This window comes from Staurois parvus, unplaced genomic scaffold (genome assembly GCF_062004578.1).
Source record: "Staurois parvus isolate SC_StPar_1 unplaced genomic scaffold, SC_StPar_1.0 ptg000104l, whole genome shotgun sequence".
Classification (NCBI taxonomy): Eukaryota; Metazoa; Chordata; class Amphibia; order Anura; family Ranidae; genus Staurois; species Staurois parvus.
The window spans coordinates 12,676,960-12,695,612 of NW_028317900.1; the positions used below are offsets into that span (position 1 = coordinate 12,676,960).

At 44.9% G+C, this 18,653-nt stretch overlaps 1 protein-coding gene across 1 annotated transcript in view; it reads left to right on the plus strand.

Annotated features, from left to right (window-relative positions):
* BUB1B (BUB1 mitotic checkpoint serine/threonine kinase B) overlaps positions 1–18,653 on the plus strand; it is a 73,539-nt gene that overhangs the window by 13,027 nt on the left and 41,859 nt on the right. The window contains exons 4-6 of the mRNA XM_089671339.1: positions 9,378–9,522; positions 11,606–11,802; positions 16,132–16,298. Of these exons, the coding sequence (XP_089527465.1) occupies positions 9,378–9,522; positions 11,606–11,802; positions 16,132–16,298 (509 nt within the window). The remainder of the gene's footprint in view (positions 1–9,377; positions 9,523–11,605; positions 11,803–16,131; positions 16,299–18,653) is intronic.

Sequence of the window (18,653 nt, forward strand, 5' to 3'; positions counted from 1 at the left end):
CCCAATACTGTCACTAGTCAGTATCTCTGATCACTGCCACACTAGTCATATGATGACGCTGTACTGCATTGGTGATAGTATGTGAAAAAAAAAAAAATTGATTTTAAAAAAAGTTATTTATTTTCCTCATTTTTCCAAAAATTACAAAACTCACTATGCCTCTTACTAAATATCTCATGCTGTCTACTTTGCAAAAAAAAAGGGGTAATTTGGGGGGTATTTGCACTGTCCTAGCATTTTAAAGACCTCAAAAAATGAAAAGCCACCAGTACATCAGGTTTGATCAATATTCAAAAATGTACACCATAGTTTGTAGACGCTATATCTTTCACTAACCAAATACACTTATTGGGACTTATTTTATCAAAGACATAGAAGAATACATTTTGGCCTACATTTTATTAAGAAATGCCTCTTCTACTCCTCCTTCTCATTTTCCTCTCCTCCATTCCCAAAATCCATTCACTATATCCCTCTGCTCCTCCTAAGCATTTGTATATTGTGTCCTCACTGCTTCCTTCGCCCCTCTATGGCACCCACCACCTCCTATTATTCCACTCTCCCTCTGACCCGAACACCTCCACTAGGAGTTTCTCACACTCCTGCACATCCCTCTCCCATGCCACCTTTCTCGCCCTTCTCCTCCTCCTAGCCGCGGGGGACATCTCCTCAAATCCTGGCCCTCCACCACCTCCCTCACCCGCACAACACCCTCCCGCCTCCACGTGCTACCGCAACCTAGTATCTGTCCCCCTGCTCCCTAAAATCTCCCCCCCCCTGTTTTCATGTGCACTCCTGAACGCCCGATCGGTGTGCAACAAGCTTACCGCCATCCACGACCTCTTTGTTTCCCGCTCCCTCAACCTCCTAGCGATCACGGAAACCTGGATCCAGCCCACTGACTCTACCTCCCCTGCTGCACTCTCCTACGGCGGTCTCACCTGGACCCACTCACCCAGACCTAACGGTCGTAAAGGTGGTGGGGTTGGTCTGCTCCTGTCACCGCAGAGCACCTTCCGAGTCCTCCCAAACCCCCCCTCCCTATCCTTCTCCTTCGAGGCCCACTGCGTCCGACTATTCTCCCCAACCCCCCTGAAGATTGCTGTGATATACCGGCCTCCTGGATCCATACCCCGCTTCCTGGATGACTTTTCCTCCTGGCTACCCTTCTTCCTCTCCTCTGAGCTACCCACCATCATTCTTGGGGATTTCAACATCCCTGTCAACCTTGACAACCCAGACACAGCCCGTCTCCTCCACTTAACCTCCTCCTTTGCACTTGCACAGTGCATACAATCCACCACCCACTCCGACGGTAATATCCTTGATCTTGTCTTCTCCAACCACTGCGCTCCCCACAACCTCACTAACACCCCCTTCCCTCTCTCTGACCACAACCTGATTACCTTCTCTATCTCCTCGTCCTCCAACGCCTACCCCTCCAAATGTCACACTACTACCAGCCGTAACCTCCCCAACCTTAACCCTGCCCCCCTCCACTCTGCAGCTGATCAACTCCATGACAGCATCCTCCCCCTGTCCTGCCCCGACTTGGCTATGACTGCCTGCAACAACGCGCTGTCGGCAGCCCTTGACTCACTAGCGCCTTTAACCACACGCAACATCAGACCCCGACCGCTCCAGCCCTGGCAGACTGATCACACCAAAACCCTCAAACGACGCAGTCGTGCCCTGGAGTGACTATGGCGCAAAACAAAATCCCAACAAGCTTTCACCCGCTACAAATCTGCCTTCCGCACCTACACCTCTTCCCTCCACGCAGCCAAACAAGCCTACTTCCTGACCCTCATCAAGACCCTCTTCTCCAACCCTCACAGACTCTTCTCCACCTTCAACTCTCTACTCTCTCCACCCCCACCTCCACCCAGCACCTCACTCACCGCCCTTGAGATTGACTCACCTCAACAACAACCTCCTCGATCCCCTACAGTCTGGCTTCCGTCCCCTACACTCCACCGAAAACCGCCTTACTCAAACTCTCCAACGACCTTCTAACCACCAAAGCTAATGGCCACTATTCAGTGCTCCTACTCCTTGACCTCTCTGCGGCCTTCGACACAGTTGACCACCCCCTCCTCCTCAAAATACTACACTCCCTCGGCCTCAGATTCTGCTCTCTCCTGGCTCTCATCCTACCTGTCACAACGCTCTTTCAGCGTTACCTATAATGCTACCACCTCCCCCTCACTCCCCCTCTCTGTTGGGGTCCCTCAAGGCTCTGTCCTCGGGCCCCTTCTCTTCTCCATCTACACCTCCTCCCTTGGCCAACTCATACACTCACGGCTTCAACTACCACCTCTATGCCGACGACACACAAATCTATCTCTCAACCCCCCACCTCACCCCCTTGGTCTCTGCCCGAATCACACACCTACCGAGCGACATATCAGATTGGATGTCGCTCCACTTCCTTAAACTGAATCTCTCCAAAACCGAGCTTCTTGTCGCCCCCCCCCCCCCCCCCCAGCCCGAACCCCACCCCCCATTGACTTCTCCATCACATCCAACAACGCCAATATCAAACCCGCCCTGCAGGCCAGAGTACTGGGTGTCATTCTGGACTCCAACCTATCCTTCCAGCCCCAAGTCCAATCTTTAACAAACTCGTGCAGACTCCACCTCCGCAACATCGCCAAAATACGCACGTTCCTAACCCCAGAAATCACTAAACAGCTCATCCACTCCATCATATCATGACTCTACTACTGCAACTCCCTCCTCACTGGCCTGCCTTGCCGCTGGCTATCCCCGCTTCAGTCGATCCTGAATACGGCTGCCAGACTCATTCACCTTTCCAACCGCTCCGTTTCCGCCACCCCCCTCTGCCAGTCCCTCCAATGACTTCCGATTGCGCAACGGATCAAATTTAAAATCCTAACACTGACGTACAAAGCTGTCCACCATACTGCCCCGAACTACATCACTGACCTAATATCCAAGTACCACCCAGCACGCACACTCCGCTCCTCACAAGACCTCCTTCTCTCTAGTTCCCTGGTCTCCTCCTCCCATGCCCGCCTCCAGGACTTCTCCAGGGTGTCACCCATCCTCTGGAACTCCCTGCCCCAACCCATCAGATTATCACCTACTCTCCTCTCCTTTAGGCGCACCCTGAAAACCCATCTCTTCAGGGAAGCCTACCCCACCCCCTGCTAACTTGACCGACCTCCACTCTTCCTACCACTCCATCCCCCACAGCTATCTCCTCCTGTACCACTATCCCGTCCCTTCTAGATTGTAAGCTTGAAAGAGCAGGGCCCTCGATCCCCTCATGTTTTGCATTGTATTGGTATTCTGTCACATGTTCTGTCCCCCTTTGTAATGTACAGCGCTGAGTGAACTATCGGCGCTTTGTAAATACTGTATAATAATAATAATAATAATGTTTTTGGATATGTTTTATAACAGAAAGTAGGAAAAAAAATATAGATGGATATTTTTTTTTTTTTTTTAATTTTCGGTCAAAAGAAAGCTTTGTGTGCAAAATATCGATTTCATTTGGGTAGTGTTAGGGTAGTGTTGCATGACCGAGAAACTGCCAGTTAAAGTAATGCAGTGCTGAATAGCAAAAATATCCCGGTCACAAAGGGGGTAAAACCTTTAGGAGGTCAAGTGGCTAAAACATTTTGTAAATGTAATCATGTACAATGTGTATGTAAACACTGAGAGACTGCATTGTATCTCATCAAAGAAATTTAAACCAAGCAGCATCCAAATAATAGAGATCTCCTTTTATTAATTAGCAAAGTGTCAAATACAATTAATAAATATCCCAGGATCCTTTTTTTTTTTAAAATCACTTTTTCTTCTTTTTTCCACCCTGATCATATCCTACATGATCAATCATGTAACATGAAATGCCTAGATGAAGAAAATTGTATTCTGCCCCACAAAGAAACGTATTGCCATGAAATTCACTGCTAAGCAGGAAAATAAAAGTGTGTAATTCATGAATGCTGCTGGGTCTGTTGTATTGTTTTACTCGTCGGTATTCAGACATGGAGATATACCTTTTCTGTCTAACAAATCTATTTTTTTTTTTTTTTTTTTTTTTTTTGTGCAAGTTCCTCAGAGAACTCTTGTTTTCACATGTAAGTTATTCTTATGGTGATAATGCAACAACTGAATGTTGAGGATGTTGGCAGGATAAAGAGCTGTAATTGATTTGCATACTGCTATAAAGTGTTCGCCGAGACAGATGTCTATACCACAAAGATGAGCCAAGAAAAGCTCAAGAATGTGTTAGGACGCAAACGATAAACTTTCAGGCATTTAATTGCAGGCAAATGTATGATATAGAGAACACTATTATAATCCTTTTTTTTTTTTTTTTTTTTTTTTGAGGGGCATGGGGAAGTCTTAAAGGGTAAGTTGATCCTTGGGAGCATGTTACACCCACATTTGGGGTGTAATGCGTAACATGCTCCAGGAGACCTCCTACCCCAATCATGCCCCTGTCATCCCCCTGTGCCAGTGGGCGGGGGTTCTTCTCCCTGCACCTGCTGTCACAATTTTAAATATGGCTGTCCAGGGCTCTGCCCACACAGCCATATCATTAATTCACAGTAATTTGTGAATGAATGGACTACAAGTACCATTTCCCACCGGAACAGCCATCTTGTAGTTCTCAATGAACTGCAAGGGCACTGGTGAGCTCTCTTGTAGTTCGCCGATCTTCCTGTTCTTTAGTAACTGTCTGCCCATATGGGAGATATGGACCGGGAGCTATATTGAGTGTCTTGCGGAAGCTTGACATCGCACACAGTGATCCGCTGATCATGAGTACAGTGCTTTCAAGGCTCCTGCTTTTCTGCACAAATATGTGCATTTATTATTTTTTACCAAAAAATGAGCTTGTCCTTTAAACTTTTGGGTTAAATTGCTGTCTACAGGAGAATGTGTCTCTTTGGACTCTGGATACTACCAAGGATGCTATTGGGGGCAAATGCATTTATCTCACTCAGTGGTAGAAGCCTTAGGGGCAGACTAAGTAATGTTTATTTGTTCCTTACAAAAGCATCCTTTTTGTTGCACCACACCCTCAACGTTGGATACACATTGAGGAGCCCCAAGCTCTGCTTCCTATGTTGCACCGCAAGGCTACTGAGTCTACTCCTAAACCAAATGAATGTGCATCCCCCCCCTTCCTCTTTCCAAAGGTCTGTAGACCTAAGCAATGGTTTGAACCTCGATTCCTGAGACATGAGTGCAAGAACAGATGTCCCAGGGTATCAAACCCTGAACCTTTGTTCGTTTTTGTTCTCTAACCTCATCTCCCTGTGTCCAGTCAGGAAAGTTCTGATTTCCATTGGGCACTCTCTGGATTTTTGGACCTCGGGGTCATAGTCCCAGTCCCTGCTACAGATTGGTTTCAGGGCTTCAACTTGTTCACTGTTTTAAAGTCTGCGGTGGGCTTCCTTCCCACCTTGGACCTCAAGGTGGTGAAATTTTACATTTGACCCCAAAAATGGAATCAACCAGATCTGTCATTGCTCCCCTTTTTACCAGGGTGCTTTTCTGGCTGTGGTGGGCATAAAAGATGCATATTTCATGTGCCCATCTCCAGTTCTCCAGCATTTTTATGCTTTTTGATGTAGGTTCTCTGCTCTACTAGTTCATAGCTTTTTCATTTTTTCCTGTCTGCTACACCTTGGGTGTTCAGTAAGGTGTTGATCCCTGGGGTATCCCAGTTGTGAGTTACTGTGCAGGGAACAGTCTGCTTGGGCTCTGGAGGACAATGTCTCTCTGACTTTCCAGATGTGCAGGGGCTCAGGGGGATCCTGAACCTCCAGAAGTCATTGAAGATTCCCTCTTACTGCTTGGAGTATATGGGGGTAATCCTGGACACTTACCAGATCAGAGTGTTTGTTTTTTCCTCAGTGAAAAAGAAAACAAAAAAACTTTGGACTGCACTCTCAAATTTTTGTGTACGTCAGTCCAGAACTTGTCCCATTGTCTGCATCATCATTAGTCTTAGGGCTGGTGGTAGCTTCCTTTTTTGAGGCCGTTCTCTTCCCCAATTTCACTCTAGGCACCTGCAACACAACAGGTTGTCTGTCGTGGAACAAATCAGTCCTGTTTCTGGATAAGTCAGTTCGAACAGCCATGGCCATCTTAATAGCATCATGGGCCCCTGGGCAAAGTAATGCATGGGGCCCCTACCAGCCTGTTCCAATACTTTTAATAAAATTTGATTTTAAACCATAAGAAAACATGCCGTAAGTCAAAATTAATTGGCACAAAGGGCAAAACCGGGACAGTTGACAAGTATGATGTAATGCAGAATTATCATGGGGCCCCCATGGACCTGACTTGTCCCCACCATGGTGGCTCTGGGATCTGGCCTTTATAGTACCTTGTTCAAGGTGGAAAAAGAGAGGTTCTGAACACATCAGCAAGGCATGTCACAGATGTGAGCCTCCTAGCATCCAGGTTCAACAAAAACTGAACCTGTTTGTATACAGGTTCAGGGATCTAGCGGTGGAACCAGTGGGTGCCCCTTTCTTCCCTTTAAACATCTTCCTTGTCTGCTCTGCTGGTCTATGATGGAGGACAAGTCTGGCGGTCCTCATTACCCCAGATTGGCCTTGGCAGATGCGGTACGGGAAGAATGCTGAAAAAGTACTGTGGACTCTGTTCCAATAACAGTTTAGCCACCCTGCTTGTCAGTTGCAGGGGCACCTCTAAGTCTTTTATTCCATGAATACTCAAGGCTAAGAGGTTCAGTTTCAGCTAAGCTTATCATTGAATGGGGAAGGTGTACTTTTCCTGGTGTAAGTCATTCAGCCCCGGAATTTCTTTGTGAGATGGCTCTTCTCTCTCCTGCAGTTGGACCTGGACATCGCCTAGATTGTAAGCTCTAATGAGCAGATCTGTTTCCTCTTGTACCAAATTGTATTGTAACTGTAATGTCTACCTTCATTTTGTAAAGTGCTGCGCAAACTGTTGGCGCTATATAAATCCTATATAATAATGTTTCGTTTTTAACACCAATAAAGTCCATGTCTCTGCCTTTTCTGTACGGTTAAATAGACTGTTGGCTCCCCACTCTGTACTGGGGGACTCCCATATGGTCTTACCAGTCCAATTTCCTCTGACTCCATGGGATTTGAATCTGGTTCTGTCAGTGCTTCAGAAGCTCCTATATGAGCCTACCTCACTAGCGTGTGTGTGTGTGTGTGTGTGTGTGTGTGTGTTTGTAATCACTTCGGCAAAGCAAGTGTAAGAGCTGATGCCTGAAAGGAAACCTTTTTTTGTCTTGCATAGGCACAAGGTGGTGTTGAGGCCTAGATCGTTCTTACAAGGTAGTCTCTGCCTTCCACTCTAATCGGGACATTGTCTTTCTGTCCCTAGCTCCATATCCCTCTCCTCTTCCCCCTCCTCTTCCTCTTCCCCCTCCTCCCCCTCCTCCTCTTCCCCTCCTCCCCCTCCTCTTCCTCTTCCTCCTCCTCCCCCTCCTCTTCCTCTTCCCCCTCCTCCTCCTCCTCTTCCTCTTCCCCCTCCTCCTCCTCCTCTTCCTCTTCCCCCTCCTCCTCCTCCTCTTCCTCTTCCCCCTCCTCTTCCCCTTCCTCTTCCTCTTCCCCTTCCCCTTCCCCTTCCCCTTCTCCTCCTCTTCCCCTTCCCCTTCCCTCTCCTCCTCCTCCTCTTCCTCCTCCTCCTCTTCCCCTTCCCCTTCCCTCTCCTCCTCCTCCTCTTCCCCTTCCCCTTCCCTCTCCTCCTCCTCCTCTTCCCCTTCCCCTTCCCTCTCCTCCTCTTCCTCTTCCCCCTCCTCCTCTTCCTCTTCCTCTTCCTCTTCCTCTTCCTCTTCCCCTTCCCCTTCCTCTTCCCCTTCCTCTTCCTCTTCCCCTTCCCCTTCCTCTTCCTCTTCCTCTTCCCCTTCCCCTTCCCCTTCCCCTTCCCCTTCCCCTTCCCCTTCCCCTTCCCCTTCCCTCCTCCCCTTCCTCTTCCCCTTCCTCCTCTTCCTCTTCCCCTTCCTCCTCCTCCTCTTCCCCTTCCCTCTCCTCCTCCTCTTCCCCTTCCCCTTCCCCTTCCCCTTCCTCTTCCCCTTCCCCTTCCCCTTCCCCTTCCTCCTCCTTCTCTTCCCCTTCCCCCTCCTCCTTCCCCCTCCTCCTCCTCTTCCTCCTCCTCTTCCCCTTCCCCTTCCCCTTCCCCCTCCTCCTCCTCTTCCTCTTCCCCTTCCTCCTCCTCTTCCCCTTCCCCTTCCTCCTCCTCTTCCTCTTCCCCTTCCTCCTCCTCTTCCCCTTCCCCCTCCTCTTCCCCTTCCCCTTCCCCTTCCTCCTCCCCTTCCCCTTCCCCTTCCTCCTCCCCTTCCCCTTCCCCTTCCTCCTCCTCCTCTTCCCCTTCCCCTTCCTCCTCTTCCCCTTCCCTCTCCTCCTCCTCCTCCTCCTCTTCCTCTTCCCCTTCCCCTTCCCTCTCCTCCTCCTCTTCCCCTTCCCTCTCCTCCTCCTCCTCCTCCTCTTCCCCTTCCTCCTCCTCTTCCCCTTCCTCCTCCTCTTCCCCTTCCTCCTCCTCTTCCCCTTCCTCCTCCTCTTCCCCTTCCCCCTCCTCCTGATTCCCTTTTTGTTGTCATTCTAGATGGGCCCTGGAAGGGCTCCTTGTTCCACCGTTATTAGGCCACCATTCAAGCTTATGGTCTCAAGGATTGGATTCTCCCTTTCAGTTAGGGCAAGTTCACACTATAGAAATGCAGTTCAGATGCGTTCTGGGTGCGTGTCTGCATGCGCGTTTTGACACATTACTAGCGTTTTCCGGTGCGTGTTTGATGCGTTCCAGTTAATTTTCTTTCCCCTCTTTTTCTTCAATTTAAATAGGGTCAAGTGTGTTTTTGGTGTGTTACGGTGCATTTTTTATTCATTTTACCACAATCCAGTACAGTTCTGTGAAGGGAAAAAAGCAGCTTGTTCTACCTTTTTTTTTTTTTTTTTTTTTTTTTTTTTTTTTTTTTTCTGCATCCGGAATACACTGGAACTGCAAGTACTGATGTGAACTGACATTGACAACCATATAACCTACCTTCTGTGCATTTTGGATGCAGGAAATAAAGCACTGAAACGCATGTAGTGTGAACTGGCCCTTAGAGGCCAACAGGGCAGAGAGTGCTTCTTTGGCTTAAAGTCTCTGGCTTACAGGCTTGTAAGGCTGTCACCTGGTTTTCTGTTTACCTTTTCTGAAAGTTTTACCAGGTGAATATTTCTGCCCCTTCTGATGCTAGCTTTGGGCAAAGGGTCCTTCAGATGTTGCTTTGAGCTGTAGACAGTTGCTTGTTATCCATGGCGCCTGTTTGCTGATTTGTTAGCTGTTTGTGGTTTTTTTTTTTTTTTTTTTGTAACCTTTCAGTATAATCCAATATATTTCAGGTATATAAAATGGGCAGAACAAGCATTCCCCCAGGGTGGTAAGGAAAGCAATCTGTCTCCTCTTCTGGAGAGGGCGGTCAAGATCTTCCACCAGGAGAAGCGATATTATGATGATTTGCGTTACCTCAACATCTGCCTCAAGTTTGTAAGTATGACGTGTAGTATTGTACTTTATGTTTAATTCACATACGACAATACAAAAAGTGAGGGGTAAATGGGAGATCACAACACAGGAATGTATTGTAACATAGTATTAAAGTGCAGCTGGTGTTTTTTATTTATTTAGTTACACATATACCAATAATAAAGTGTAACACTCGAAGATATTTTATTAACTCTCACAGATCATAGTGCACCTTCTGACAATGGCTTTATCTGGCATATTTGTTTAGGCATCATTGTGAGTCCGCATCTACTACATACAATAAATTTCCTCAATAGGTAAAATAATCCTGTCAATATAGATTAAATGCATGCTGACCATTTTAAAGTCAGCCTGCCAGGGTCCTACCTTTTTTTTACAGTAACGATACTGCTGAAGTGTAACCACTTTGTGATGTCTGAAACTAATTGAGAAAGGAACATAGGGACAAAGGAATGATTTGAAGACTAACACAGCCTGTACTTAGAACTTTTTCTTCTATTCTAACCCTAAACCCTGCACCACTGTTATCTCAAGGTCACAGCTTTGTATAGAGTGCATGTATGTATGTGTGTATATGTATAACAGCAGTGAACTGTTGAATTGCGAATGCAGGGCTTTATGCCAGGAGAGGATGGAGCCTAAATTCAGGCAAACCCTCAAACCTTTTTAGTTTTGGATAGAGTGGAGGAGAGCAGGAGATCTCACATTTCTGCTAATATTGTATTTCTTTCTGTGATCCCACTGAGAAGATTCATTGTGACACTCCTAAAAGAAATGTAGGTTTCAATTATTACCAGGGTTAAAAGGCTTGGACGGTAATGGAATCCTTGTCCGAAAAGGTCTAACCATTTCTTGCTCTACTGAATGTATTTTGGAACATTGACAGACTTCATTCTGATCTGTGCATTGGTCCCATGTGAATGTGTGCTCAGTGGGGCTGTGCTTGCACTGCATGGATTAACTGCTCGTTTTGTCTAGGAGCGCATTGAAAGGTTATACTTACCCAATCCTTTGATCCTCCGGAAAAAAACGTGCTCCCCCATATCCAGCAGTTGATTGTTCCTACCGTCCTCATGTTCAGAGCTGGTCTGTGGGCATGTCAGGAACAGTCCATTCACAAGCCTGCTAGCATGTCGGGGGTAGGAGCTGCAGTCTTGTGCTCAGAGGATCAGTGAATTAGGTGAGTATATCTCCTTTCTGAAATCCCCCTAGACAAATACAAACAGTTAACCCATGCAGTGAGGGCACAGCCCCACTGCATGGGAGAAAACATTTTTTGCCCGCAGTTCTTAAGTCTAATACCACAAACTTTATTAGACCCAGATACAACAAGGGTGTTTGCATCTGGTGAGAATCCTTGGAAAAATCACTATCTTTTGTTTGCATATTGGGGCTATTTCTTTGATCGAGACCTGGAATGGTCATTTGAACAGTCTTAATAGCGCTGATTTTGGAGTTTGTTTGTCTGCCTAGGTGGGCATAGTGTTGCCAGCTGTTGGGGAGTATTTTTCTTTATTTGCTCCTCCTGTGTGCTGATACTATATTATAGTATAAATCAATTTATTGAATGCTGGATTCTCTGCTTGGACTTCAGCTTTAAAGCAGAATTTCAGTTGGGGGGAAAAAAAAAAGCGGCTACAAAAACTGTAGCTGCTGACTTTTAAAATGCAGCCACTTACCTGTCGCTTGGTCCAGCTGTTTCCTCACCACTGCTGGTTTCACCGAGCCTCTTCTCTCCCTGGCGTCGACCTCTTTAGAGTGGGCACCCGGCTGTGACACCAGGCATCACAGCTGGGTGCCCATTGCGCATGCGCGAGAAGCGCTGCGCTTTGTGAATGGCCCCGTAGTCTTCTGGGACCTGCGATCGCAGCGGAAGTGGGGAGCGGGGAGACAGAGCATTAAAACGGAACCACCCCTTTTGGGTGGAGCTCCGCTTTAAGATAAATTGAGCTGACTTTTTCTGCAATATGATCATAAATTTTTTCCTGCATAGAATTAACAGCCCACTGAATGATGATTCTTATTGCCTTTGGTTACTCTTTAAGTGATTTGATTCTTATGTAGAGTTTGTTTTTATTGTTAGGGTAATTGTTGCACAGAACCTGCAGATTTGTACAGCTACTTACACAGCCAAGGAATTGGAATTCTGCATGCTCAGCTGTACATCGTTTGGGCGGAGGAATATGAAGCCAGAGGCAATTTCAAGAAAGCAGATTCCGTATTCCAGGATGGCATCCAACGCAGAGCTGAACCTCTGGATAAACTGGAGGCCAGTCACAGGTAAAGAGCTTTGCCCTTTGGGGAGATTTCTCTTTCTTGTCCTTCCCAGAAACGCAACAGGATCTCAGTGCAAGTCTCCCTGGAGTGAGGCGAATTCCCTCATATACAATTGTCAGTGGAACAGGTGTCCCCATGGAAAAATTTTACCTCATCTCTTCTGTTTACATCTGTAGCATTTTGTATTTCCCTTTACTTTCACTCTAAAAATAGTCAGCAGAATAAATAGAAACAGCAACAAAGGCCAGAAAAGGGGTTTTAAGTTTCCTACTAAAGCTTTAAAAAAGGGTTTTGTATATGAACAGGTGTATCTCAATAAATTAGAATATCATCTAAAAGTTAATTTATTTCAGTAATTCAATTCAAAAAGTGAAAATCGCATATTATATAGATTCATTACACACAGGGTGTGATATATTTCAAGCATTTCTTTCTATTAATTTTTATGATTATGGCTTACAGCTAGTGAAAACCCAAAATGTAGGATCTCGAAAAATTTAGAATATTGTGAAAGTACAATATTGTAGTCTCATGGTGTCATACTCTAATCAGCTAATTAACTCAAAACGCCTGTAAAGGTTTCCTGAGCCCCTTTAATTGTCTCTCAGTCTGGTTCAGTAGGTTATACAATCATGGGGAAGACTACTGACTTGACAGTTGTCCAGAAGAGTCAATGACACCCTCCAGAAGGAGGGTAAGTCACAAAAGGTAATTGCTAAAGGAGCTGGCTATTCAGAGTGCTGTATCCAAGCATATTAATGGAAAGTTGAGTGTAAAAGTGTGGTAGAAAAAGATGTACAAGTAACAAAGCTAACCACAACCTTGAGAGGATTGTGAAGCAAAGGCCATTCAAGAATTTGGGGGAGATTCACAAGGGGTGGACTACAGCTGGTGTCAGTGCTTCAAGAGCCACCACACACAGAATTATCCAGGACACGGGCTACAACTGTTGCATTCCTTGTGTCAAGCCAGTCCTGAACCAGAGACAGCGACCAACTTACTTGGGCTAAGGAGAAAAAGGACTGGACTGTTGCTCAGTGGTCCAATGTAAATTTTACATTTCATTAGGAAATTGAGGTCCCAGAGTCTGGATTAAGAGTGAATAGACACAGAAACCAAGTTGCATGAGGTTCAGTGTGAAGTTTCCACAGTCATTGATGATTTGGGAAGCCATGTCATCTGCTGGTGTTAGTCTACTGTGCTTTATCAAGTCCAAAGTCAGTGCAGCCCTCTGCCAGGAAATTCTAGAGCACATCATGCTTCCCTCTGCTGACCAGCTTTATTGAGATGCTGATTTAATTTTCCAGCAGGGCATGGCACTTGCCCACATTGCCAAAAGTACCAATACCTGGTTTAATGATCATGTTATCACTGTGCTTGATTAGCCAGCAAACTTGCCTGACCTAAATCCCATAGAGAATCTGTGTGGTATTGTCAGGAGGAAGATGAGACACCAGGCCCAACAATGCAGAAGAGCTGAACGCAGCTATCAAAGCAACCTGGGCTTCCATAACACCTCAGCAGTGCCACATGCTGATTGCCTCCATGCCACGCCATATAGATGCAGTAATTCCTCCCATCACGCTGCCAAACAAGCCTACTTTGTTACCCTCATTAACACCTTCTCCTCCAGTCCTCCTCAGCTCTCTCTACTTTTAAGAACTCTCTACTTTCTCCGCCCCCACCTCCACCCAGTACCTCACTCGCCGCACACGAGATTGCTAACCACTTCAAAAACAAGATTGACGCAATTCGTAGGGACATCACCACTACTCTGCTCCTCACAAGACCTCCTACTCTTTAGCTCCCTTGTCTCCTCCTCCCATGCTCGTCTCCGGTACTTCTCCAGGGCTTCCCCCATCCTCTGGAACTCCCTACCCCAATCCATCAAACTATTGCCCACTCTGCTCACTTTTAGGGGCACTCTGAAAACCTATCTCTTCAGGGAAGCCTACCCCGCCCCCATCTAATACTGAAATCCTCTACTCTTTTAACCACTCCATCTCCCACAGTTATTACCTCTTGTACCACTATCCCCTCCCTCCTAGATTGTAAGCTCCAAGGAGCAGGGCCCTCGAACCCCTCTGTTATTGAATTGTATTGTTACTGTACTGTCTCGTGTACTGTCTCCCACCATAATGTAAAGCGCTGAGCAAACTGTCTGCGCTATATAAATCCTGTATAATAATTCATACAAAAGGAGCCCCGACTAAGTATTGAATGCATACTATACTGTACATGGACATGCTTTTCGGTTAGCCAAAATTTCTGTTTTTATATACAGTTGTGTTCAAAATAATAGCAGTGTGTTTGAAAAAGTGAAAGCTCAAAATCCTTCTAATAGCTTTTATTTCCATACACACAAATGCATTGGGAACACTACACATTCTATTCCAAATCAAAACCTGAAGAAAAATATATCAAATTTGTGGTGTTCCTCTAAAAAGAAAATTGAAGAAAAGTGAATATTAGACTGTTCAAAAAAATAGCAGTGTTTGTAGTCTTCTTTACAAACTCAAACATTCACTATATAAACTGAAAAATGTTCGAAGATTTTGCTTTTCCTTTGAATCACTTAATTCATATTTAGTTGTATAAGCACTGTTTCTGAGAACTGCTGTACATCTGTGTTGCATGGAGTCAACCAACTTCTGGCCCCTGTGAACAGGTATTCCAGCCCAGGATGATTGGACTACATTCCACAGTTCTTCTCTATTTCTTGGTTTTGCCTCAGAAGCTGCATTTTTGATGTCACCCTACAAGTTTTCTATTTGATTAAGATCCGGGGATTGGGCTGGCCACTCCATAACGTCAATCTTTTTGGTCTGGAATCAAGATGTTGCACGTTTACTGGTGTGTTTGGGGTTGTTATCTTGTTGGAACACCCATTTCAAGGGCATTTCCTCTTTGGCAAATTGTAACCTCTTCAGCATGTCTTTTATTCAACAGTGGGACTTTGCGGGGGGCTTCTTGCAGATAGCTTGGCTTCACATAGGCGTCTTCTAATTGTAACAGTACTCACAGGGAACTTTAGACCACCTTTCATCTTCCTGGAGCTGATTGTTGGCTGAGTCCTTGCCATTTTGGCTATTCTTCTATCCATTCGAATGGTAGTTTTTCACTTTCTTCCACGTCTTTCAGGTTTTGGCTGCCATTTTAAAGCATTTGCGATCAAAGCTCAGAGAAATGCACTGTAACCAGCATGTACAACATTTGCTGCCTTCCTTCCTTAAATAAAGGCAATAATTGCCATCTGTTTTTCAAAGAATGAATGACCTCACTAATAGAACTCATCACTGCTATTATTTTGGACATGCCCCTTTTAATTAGTGATTCAATTACACAGAATCCGCAGCATGCATGTCATGACTGTTGGGTTTGTTGGATTTCTATTACTCTACTACACCTGCTAGTAAATTATTTGCCACGTAGAAATATCATTTCTACCAAAAACAGTGATTGATCCGGTTAGTGATGTCTGACTGCTATTATTTTGAACACAAGTGTGTGTGTGTGTGTATTATTATAATTATTTATTATTGGTCTGGGCTTGTGTAATCTACTTTTCTGAGATCCTGAATTTTGGGTTTTGACTAGCTGTAAGCCATAATCCTCAAAATAAAGGAAAGAAATGTGTGTTATATATTTAAAAGTGTGCCAGAGTTTATTTTGAATTTTTGGTTTTGGATTTTTTTACATTGTACTTTTGCTGTAACTGTCTTTATTGGTAGAACAATGGAATGCAGTGTAAATGTCATATTCAATGAACAGAGTTAAAAACAACGAAAAAACCCCACAGGATTACTTGTATAAAATTCTGAACCTGTAAACAGAGGCAATGATCTCCCAGTGGCCTGTTTGTAGTGCAGCCCATAAAGTGAATAAGCTGCCCTATATGCGACACACACAAGCAATTGCAAATTTATTAACAAAATCACAAGCGGGGACGCTTGTTCACGCTACATGAAAGTGTGAAATGCAGCTTGAAAGTAAAAGAAAATCCAAAATTTCGGGTTGTCCCCAGGGTAAATCTTCCAATGGGAACACTAGTTCTGTGCGCCCCAAGAGATTCACGCCCTGTTTTGATAGTGGGACAGGAAGTGAAGGTAAAACTTTCCAGTGGGACACATATAGCAAAAATAAATCTGACGGGGATTATAACCCTCACCTACGCTATCCAAAATGGGGGGGGGGGGGGGGGAGGGTCTATTTTAAGCTCATCATTTCTATCTATCTTACATATACGGATGGTATGGCACATTACTTTTCTGCAATTTTGTGCTGCAATTGTGTTTAATAAAATTATGAGAGTTTCCCTCAATGTTTTTGCAGGCAGTTCCAGGCCCGGGTTTCTCGTCAAGTGTTACAAAATATTGCTGATGGAGAGGTTGAAGAGACGGAATCCTCTGAACCTCAGCGCAGCTCTCTGGTGGATTTAAAAGCCAGAGGAAAAAATAAAGTAAAAGCGCCAGTGAGCAGAGTGGGAGATGCCCTAAAACGTAAGTTGTACTTCAGAAAACTGCTTTTCCTATTCTCTAAAAACGCCTTAATAGAGAAGGACTCACAATCTCAAAATTGTATTTGAACTCTAAATGTATGTGTATACGAGTAGTATGAGTAGTTTTTCTCTAATGCACTCCACCAAATTCTATTCTGCTGGAATGGATTTTTTTTCCAAAATTCTTCTTGTTTTCAATAAAGGTTTGGAATACAAAACATAATTACCAATAAACAGTACAAGGTAAATAACCCATTTGTGCTACTTGTGAGCCACAAGGTGCCACACAGACATCTCGGGCCAAAATTTAAAGGAGTAGTTCATCCCAAGTATCGCCCCACCCTCTGGAACGAAGGACAGGTAAGTGTCTTTTAAAAGTCAGCTAGTACAAGTTTTGTATCTGATGTCTTATTTTTTTAGATTTTGACTGGAGCTTCGCTTTAAGTACAATAGATTTTCTAGCACAAAATATTAGTAGCCCCAAAAATGTATTGATAGCCATGCTGGGGCCAGGGCCTCCACCATCCCAAGAAGACATATGTCCGCCTGCTGTGGAATAGGGATGGTTGTTAAACGTATAACAAAATGGAGGACTTTTGACCTGAAAACTTGGAGGGATGGACAAGACCATAGCATGTGAATATAGTCAGCTGGCTTTGCTTGACAGCGCCAGCAATGGGAAGGGCAGTTTGGATAGATCCTGTGAACACTGTGGGGCGTTAAATAGAATCTGTGCAGGATTTTAAACTGAATTAACGATCCCTAGAAGATGCAAGTTGTAAAAATGGGTATTCCCATATGTCCTCTCAATCCTCTGCCCAGTGGTAACTCAGCCATCCAGGAGGTCCTTAAAGCATAAAAACCATGATTTATTGTAGGTTCTAGGGCTTTATAAATAGTTGAAATGGGTGTTTTTTAATTGTCTCGTCCCAAAGGATCTCTTCCATATCAAATTGTTGTAAATTCAAGGGGGAACTGCCAAATTGTGAGGAGAAAGCATGAAATAGTTAAAGGAAACAGAAAAAAATAAGAATTTGATTCTTTGAAGCAGCAGTTCAATTTATCTAAGGTCTTTAGGGCGCCATTCTTGCAGATTTGGCCCTGTAGTGCACACCACCAGCAGCCCAAAGGGATTTGGTCTGGATTAGTAAAATAAAAAAAAAAAATCTGAAAGCATTGGGTTCATCCAGAGATGAGTATTGGAAGAGTAATTCTTAGGCTGCATTTACACTTGAGCGAATTGTAGCTTGAACCTTGACACTCCAAAACTGCTCAAATTTCAAAAAAATCAATTCTTTGCTATGGTGCCTTTTTTACACCTGATTGCGGTAACAGGCACCATCGAGAACAATTGAAGTTTGAGAGTTTTTGGAGCTTCAACCTACAATTTGCTCAAGTGTGAATGCAGACTTAGAGGAATTCTGCACAGAAAGAGAGACCTGAGTCCAGGCCTTAACTATCTTCATGGAATTCATGAGGAAATGGGGAACCCAGGAACAAAGCATTTCCTAGTGTTTCAAATGACCCGTTGTAGGCAGCCTTTTACAATCACTGCTGAATTTGTATCATCGGAGATTAGCCAGTTGTGGACATAGGAGTGTAATGCAGCTATAGAACAGGAGTATAAATCCGGGCAGGCCAATCCACCCTGAGTCCAGGGTCTTTGGAGCAGAGGTAATGGAAATCTAGGTGGGCAGGAGCCACAAAGGAAGCTGGAGACATGTGAATTAAAGTTTTTGAAAATAGACTTTTGGTGTCCACACCAGAGAATGGCGTAAGACCTACTGCAGGGGAGGAAGCAGTTTCATTTTTAGTAAATTTATCCTGTCAGTCAAAGATAAGGGTAAGTTATCCCAAGCATTCAATTCAGTTTTAAATAGTTGTAGAAGTGGGTAGAGATTGAGCCTAATCTTGTATCCTAGGGGAAATGTGTATTCCCAAGTATTTAATAGTGTTCATAAGCCTCAGAGGGAGAGCTTGATCCAACTCCTGAGGTGCGCTGGGGTCTAGTATCAGGGATTTGTCCCAATTAATGTTCAGTCCTGACAGTTTGGTAAAACTAGAAAGGTGTTCCAACGCTGCTCTGAGCGAAGGGCCTGAATCCTGGAGGGGGAGAGAATGTCATTAGCGTACAAGGCCACTTTTTCTTCGATGGATATGACTCTAACACCCCGGAGAAAGGGGGCAGCCCTGTCGGGGCCCCCTCCCAATAGGGAAAGCGGAGGACAGGTCCCCCCAAAGTTGAATTTGGGCCATTGGCTGTTGGTACAAAACACTCATCCATTTATGGAAATTGGACTAAATCCAAATTCTTCAAGCACCAGTGTCATATAGGGCCATTCAACTGAATCAAATG